The sequence below is a fragment of the Centruroides sculpturatus genome, unplaced genomic scaffold, assembly GCF_000671375.1.
Source record: "Centruroides sculpturatus isolate CEXI.00-Female unplaced genomic scaffold, Cexi_2.0 scaffold148, whole genome shotgun sequence".
In the NCBI taxonomy this organism is placed as follows: domain Eukaryota; kingdom Metazoa; phylum Arthropoda; class Arachnida; order Scorpiones; family Buthidae; genus Centruroides; species Centruroides sculpturatus.
In genome coordinates this window covers 650,606-657,816 of record NW_019384359.1, presented here as the reverse complement: position 1 = coordinate 657,816, position 7,211 = coordinate 650,606, and the positions used below count along the sequence as shown (strand labels likewise).

General features: G+C 25.8%; 1 protein-coding gene across 2 annotated transcripts in view; it reads right to left on the bottom strand.

Annotated features, from left to right (window-relative positions):
• Positions 1 to 7,211, bottom strand: part of LOC111640498 (protein shifted-like) — a 27,383-nt gene that overhangs the window by 5,734 nt on the left and 14,438 nt on the right. The window contains exons 9-10 of one of the 2 annotated variants that reach the window (XM_023386503.1): positions 6,279 to 6,404; positions 6,054 to 6,143 (exon numbers count right to left, since the gene is read on the bottom strand). In XM_023386503.1, the coding sequence (XP_023242271.1) occupies positions 6,054 to 6,143; positions 6,279 to 6,404 (216 nt within the window). The remainder of the gene's footprint in view (positions 1 to 6,053; positions 6,144 to 6,278; positions 6,405 to 7,211) is intronic. The other variant, XM_023386514.1, reaches the window with a different exon arrangement.

The following is a 7,211-nucleotide window of genomic DNA, read 5'->3' as shown; positions in this document are numbered from 1 at the left end:
TCACCCATGAAAAACAATCAACGGCAAGTATTTTACAAACTTATTGCAGCGCTTGAGTGATGAAATCAAAAAAAAACGGCCATATTTGGCGAAAAATAAAATGTTGTTTCATCAAGACAACGCACCAGTTCACACATCCGTTATTACGATGGCCAAAATCAATGAGTTAAGATTCAAATTGCTTCCTCACGCACCCTATTCGCCAGATTTAGCCCCCTCGGATTATTTTCTCTTTCCAAACTTAAAAAAATGGCTTGTTGATAAAAGATTTGCCAACAATGAAGAGGTGGAGTCTGCGATTGATGGCTATTTTGAGAAGCTCGACAGTTCTCACTATAAACAGGGGATCGAAGCTATTGTACATTGCTGGAAAAAGTGTATCAAGCTAAAAGGAGACTGTGTTGAAAAATAAAGATATGTTTTACCAAATTTTTTGTGTCTTCTTTGTTAGGTCGGGTACTTCTGGGACTACCCTCGTATACTACTCGGGCTTTGTGATGTTATTATTTTAGGTTTTTATATATATATATAAATATATAATATTATGTTTTCTTATGATGCCTAATACAACAATTACTACTGCCTCACATTATCAGAATTTCAGCTGTCAAAAGATCAGCCTAATGTCTGAAATCAACAAACATTTATAACTAAAAAATAATCAATAAGGAAATAAAAATCATAAAAATTATTAATTTTTTTCTTTAAAATTTTAACATTTTGCTATCTTTTTTAATTGCTGCTCTAAAGCAATGCTTGAGTTTCTTGAGGGCTAGAGATGGCCATGCGTAAACCTTAAAGATCAATCTTTTTTGTATGTATATGATCCAGCAATGAAAACTTGCAGAAAAGCAAATTTCAAACAGTCTGTATTCTAAAATTAAAACAATTTTTGAATATTTAAACACAAAACATAAGTATCAATATTTATATAAAAGAAATATTACTGAAATTTATAAAATTTTATTAAAATAATAATTATAATACAAAGATCATTTCTGTTAATGCTATACAGGGGAGGTGCAAAAGTAGGTATACAGTTGAGAATCTGAGAAATACAAATGTTTGGTGTTCATTATTATTATTTTTATTATCTTTTATTAGTTTGTATTCCTTATTTGTAAATCAAAATGTTTTTTCTTCCTATTTTCTCCCTGTATGTTTTTTCCCATAATAACAACTGTATACCTACTTTTGCACCCCCCTGTGTAATACTATATTATGGCTTGTAATATTTTATGAAAACATTTGTATTTCAGTCTGTTTAGGACATTATCATTTCGAATCATATTAAAAGCAATAAAATCAATTTAACTAAGATTTCAAATTAGAAATCTTTTAATAAAAATAAAAAGAGTGAACATTCAATTTTTATATTTTACTCTAATATAGCTACTTATTTGGCTATTATAAGTTTTGGACTTATCACACCATGCTCTTTAGGAAACTTGAATTGAGCTTTATGGGCTGCAATTTACAAAAATTGTAGACCTATAAATTCTCACTGTTGTCTGTCCATCCGTCTTTCCTTAATCTTAGAACAGAATTAAATAGATGAAAGAAAAGACCAGATATGGAAACCATAAGGACAGGAGGCCCCAATTAACAATATAAAAACTTCAGATGCAAACCAGATGTTATTCCAATTCAAAAATTTCCCCCTGTAAGGTGTTAGATAGATGACTAGCCGGACTCTATCGTTAAAGGAGAAGTATGATCTACAGGGGCAAACCACTACAAATTTGAGGTGGAGAGCACATATTTTAAATTAAATACAGTGGAACCTGTATATTTGTAATATTCAATATTTGTCACATTTTGATGACTTTTTTATTTTTGCATATTTGTCAGTATTTTCTGTATTCATCGTCATTCCCAACACTGGAAGTGGCACTACAATCGCATGCCTGTGCCAATCAGCTAGCCATGTTAGCTAAGTGTAGTTAATCGGTCTGCTTTGTGCGGTCGTTGTGTGTGTTGTTGAGTTATTGAAAAATAATCAATGTGAGAAACCAAGTTCCAATCACTCCAAAGTGGCACCCAAATGTCACTATAGTTAACCAAAATACAAATACATTCAATGATAATGTAATTACCTACTTCAGAAAAGTTTTAAAAAGCAAACAAAAACACACAACACTGGACAAGTTCTTTATTAAATCAAGTTCTATTGAATCATCGGCAAAACAGACCCCATGATCATAATTGGAATTGCCTAATATTTTAAAGGAAGAATGAAAGAAGAAGAAAAAGTAAATTTTCCGAAGGGTTTTTGGCTACTATGGATAACTTATGTCTTTTCTGTTTTAATGCAGGAAATTTCTTTCTTCACTATTTTTTTTTTTTTTAATTTTCTGACGTTTTTTGTTTCTCTGTTTGTTTATTTTGTATTTTTGTGGCACTTGCAAAAGACCAAATGGCCACAGTGTCTTTTGAGATTAAAGATTTTAATTGATATATCTTCATAACAATAATACTATATTAATAATAATACTGTTCTTCCCCTTCTACCACTATACTGTATTTATTTAGTACAATAAAGATAAAGTTTTACAAATAACATAATTTTTATTCTTGTACCTTATTTTCAGGATGGGAACAAATTAACTGAATATCAGTTATTTATTATGAGAAAAAATTTTTCTATATTTGTTAGATCCTTAGAAACAGATTAATGATAAATATAGAGGTTCCACTGTACATTAAAAATTACGACAATCTCACAATAAATAATCGCTCATTTCTCTATATTTTTTAATAAATTCCAACTCCAATATGTACATTTTGAGTTTTGTCACCTCTTCAGTTGGAGTTTTAACAGTTACTTTTACTTTTAAGAAATGTAGTGGTAAGTATTACAATTTATGTAAAAAATTAAAAGGAAAAAACCCCCCAAAATGTACATATTGGAGTTAGAATTTATTTAAAAAATATAAAGAAAAAAAAAAGCCAAGTCAAATTTACTGAAAAATGTGGTGTGATAAGTCCAAAACTAATAGCCAAATAAGTAACTATGTAAGAATAAAATATAAAGAAAAAGGGACAAGAAGCTATAATAATAAATATTCATTTTTATGTTATTAACACTCATGGCTTAGAATAAATTAGAAACATAAAATTAAAATATTCTATTAATAATAGTTAAGTAACTTGCATGTAATATCTAATTTTTTTGAATCTCACAAATCTGATATAATTTACTATATGAAATTTTGGATTAGTTTTATCATCACAATTACTAACATAAATATAACTGAAAATACTGTATGTAATTTCATAAATATANTTATGTACAGTACAGTACAGATTAAAACTTTTATCGGTATTATTATTATTTTTTCAAGTTTATAAAATTGGCTCTAATATTTTTACTAGTAGTAGTACTAATTTACTAATTAACAAACTTTTTATAGAAAATTCATTTGAAAACCTAATGCATCTTAAATATTATTATAAATATAATTCTAATAGAAATTGTTATTAGCACAATTGATGAAATATATAAGATGCTAAAGTAAAAGAATATCACAATCTAGCAAAGCCGAGAATCATTAGTACCAGATAGGTATAAAAACGACTTCGATTATATGTACGGAAGCAATTTTAATGGATTACAAATTCTCGTTAAATATCTCTTTCAAATAAGTCAGCTATAATATAAATTTTTTGTAATATATCACATTTAATTTTGCATTACTAAAAAGAAAAACTGTAATATCAACAACCTTCAAAACTGCTTTGCTCATAAGAGACTGTTAAAAAATTATTTAATTTGTAATTTTATGAACTTACATTTATAATGTGCGTGCTTTATATTGAAAACAAATAAAATGCAAGAAAATTTTACAATTCTTAAGAATTTAGAGAATTAAACAAATTCTCTAATCCTTAAGAATTGTAAAATTTGCTTGCATTTTATTCATAATGTACAAAAACAGTAATTCTTTATAAACTTAATTTCCTGATCTTTAAATTATACAGAGTATTCCATCAATAATCACTATCCGAATTATCCAAGAAAATTAATTTATTAAAAAATTAAAATTATACTCTATTCTTAACTTTGCATTTCTATAGAAGTAATTATACCTTAAAAGAGCTATTTCTAATACTGAAATCTATACAGATCTGCCATTTTTAAACTCATAAATATAAAACTTTTGATAAAAATGTGTATTTTTTGAAAATAATAATTTATTGAATTATATTATGTGCCATCCTGAATTATGATTATTTTACTATTTTCCAGATTTATTGTTATCACCAAATGCTAATTTGTTTTCCACTTTTCTCTCATGTCTATAGAAATGAGGTTTTTCTTATTCTTTTTATTTTTACAGAAAATTCCAGGAACTTTTGCATCAACTCAACATTACAGCTAAAAATATATACAAAATCATAGTACTTTAATACAAATAATAGCAGAGAATTACTGAATATAATGATTCTAAGGTTTAAATAGTATTAATCAGTAAACATTTAATAAAAATATTACAACAGCTTACAAAAATTTGGAGCAAAAATCTCATGATTTTTAGAATTCATTTAAATACTAGGAAAACTATTGTTAAGATCTACCAGTACAGATTAAAAAAAATTATATTTTTTATCTAAAGAAATTTAAAGTTAACATATTTAGTAATCACATGATCTTGTATTACATAGACAAATGTAGAAAGAATAGCATAGTAAAGAATATGCATTATATAGGCATTATTTAAAAAAGAACTGATCCTATATTATCATTTAAAGTCATAGAGTAGGATAATTTGGACAATTTCTTAAAAAGCAGGTTATTTCCTATATTTTTACTAAAGAATAGCAAAAACAGAAAAAGTAGAATGAGTATAAGGCCTGTTAGATGTTCACATATCTATGAAAAGAATCAAATGTTCGAAATTTAAGTATTTCTTGCAATATGTATGAGTAACAAGGTAATAAAACAAAGCCTGTTTATGGCATTGCCAAGTATATGACTAGTGGTGTCACCAAACTCCTTACACTACTACAAGCAAGTAAACTTTTTGTTTGATTACTTGATAGAAAATGAGTTAGTTGCTTTTTAATGTTTACAAAATTTTAAAAATCTTTTATATATAAATATTTTAGATGTAAAACAATTATATAAAAAAAATATAGAAATATAGGTGTGTATGAGTAAAATCCATTATTGATGATAATAAAAATAATTACTTATTTAAGATTATAAACGAGAATTAAATAATGCATAATAGAAAATAGATATAGAATAATTATACATTTTATATTGATTTTGGTGATACAGTTAACAATTGCAGATAAATGACTTATCTGAGTATAAAACAACATTATATCTATTTCTATTTCCATATTTACAAATTAGAAAATTTCAATTTCAAAATAACTGAAATAAATGAATAATAAATAATAAACAGAAATTTTTACAAAAAAGAAAATATTAACTCTTGATAATCTAATTCAAATATTGGTAATTTCCATAATGTCACAGGTATATAATTTACTTATGTTTAAATTATTTTCTAATTTAAAGAACTAACTTAATATAAACGTGTAGATTTCAGAGATTAAAGATTGTTTCTTCTCTAAATAACAATATATCCTGAATAAGAATTTTGAGAATGGTTAAGCAAAATTAAGGGATACAGTCAGAGATGTAAATAAACATTTTTTTCTCTCTGAATCAATTACATTAAAATTTTTTAAATATTTCTTTAATTGTAAAAAATGTTTTGATGAAAGTCGGTATTTTTTTAATATAATAATGATTTATTTTATTAAAGGACTTCAATTCTTCTAAATATATTCAAATTAAACATAGAATATTGTATTTAGAAAATACTTTTTTATAATTCAAGTCCAAATTTATGTGTATTTTTGAAAAATTTACATGAGCTGCTTTACTAAAAATATTTAACAAAATTAATTTCTTTTTTAATACAGAAAAATTTTATCTGAATAGTATTTGTTATGTCATCTTTAATTTGTTTTAGATTATGTAGTTTGACACCATCACCTCATGCACTAAAATCCCATGGAATTTTTACGCAACTTACGTCTGTTACATTTCTTTCCATACCACCCCTTTTCACACAAACAACGTCTCTTCTTGCATACACCATGTATGCATTTCTTCTTACAGCTTTCTGCAACCAATATGATGAAGTAATTATTCTGTTATGATGTGTGAGTCTTATTGGTTTTTTTAAAATATAACATTTATATAACTGAAATACTATATTAAACAGAATAAAAAAATTAATGAAGTAGAAACCCATTACCTTTTTTAGTCAAATTCTGTTGATCACTGATTCGTTCACATTGTGATCCAGAAAATCCTTTTCTACATCGACAACGATTAACTCCAACACATCTGCTGTCATTTAGACAAGGTATAAGGCATTTACCTATTTTTTAAAGAATCACACAGAATTGTTAACATATAAATATTAAAAAATACAGATAAATTTATTCATTAGAAACTAAATTAACTGAGATAATAATGGAGAGAATTGTGTCCAGATAATCTGAAAACAATAGAATTTCCATTCACAGTACAGTCTTTTCATTTATTTTATAACATAAAATTTTATTAATAAGACTAAAGAAACAAAAATTCACACAATAACTCCAGCAAAAAAGTTCTTTACTTCTAATATTTCTAATCATGTTTATATTCATATTTTATCCAGTTTGTTATTATAAGCATATTTCTACATAAAAGCAAAACTAATACTGAAACTAAAGAGGAATGAGAATATTATTATTTTTCTACAAAATTAATTCATAATGATTACATTTTCTTATCCAGCATTACTAATTATAATACCAAAAAAAACCTATAAATTTTTGAGTTATTAAAGGTTTGGCAGTTGCTACTATATTAAAATATAAAACCATTATTTTCTTGTACAGATTACTTGCTTGATATATTTCAACATTCAGAAATAAATTTATGAGTTTATGTAAATTGATGCAAAAATACAATAGAGCGTCGATTATCCGAAAGCCAATCATCCGAAACGTCAATCATCCGAAAGAATTCCAGTCGGCAAATTTAAATTTTCGCCAGTGCTGTGGCGCTGCAATCTTTGACTATGTCTTGGGCTACTCAAATATTTTACGTTTTTGATACTAAATTAACTTCTGAAGTATAATTTTTTATTGTTTTTATATTTTTCAATATATTTATTTTGTTTGTACAAAATAAAAAA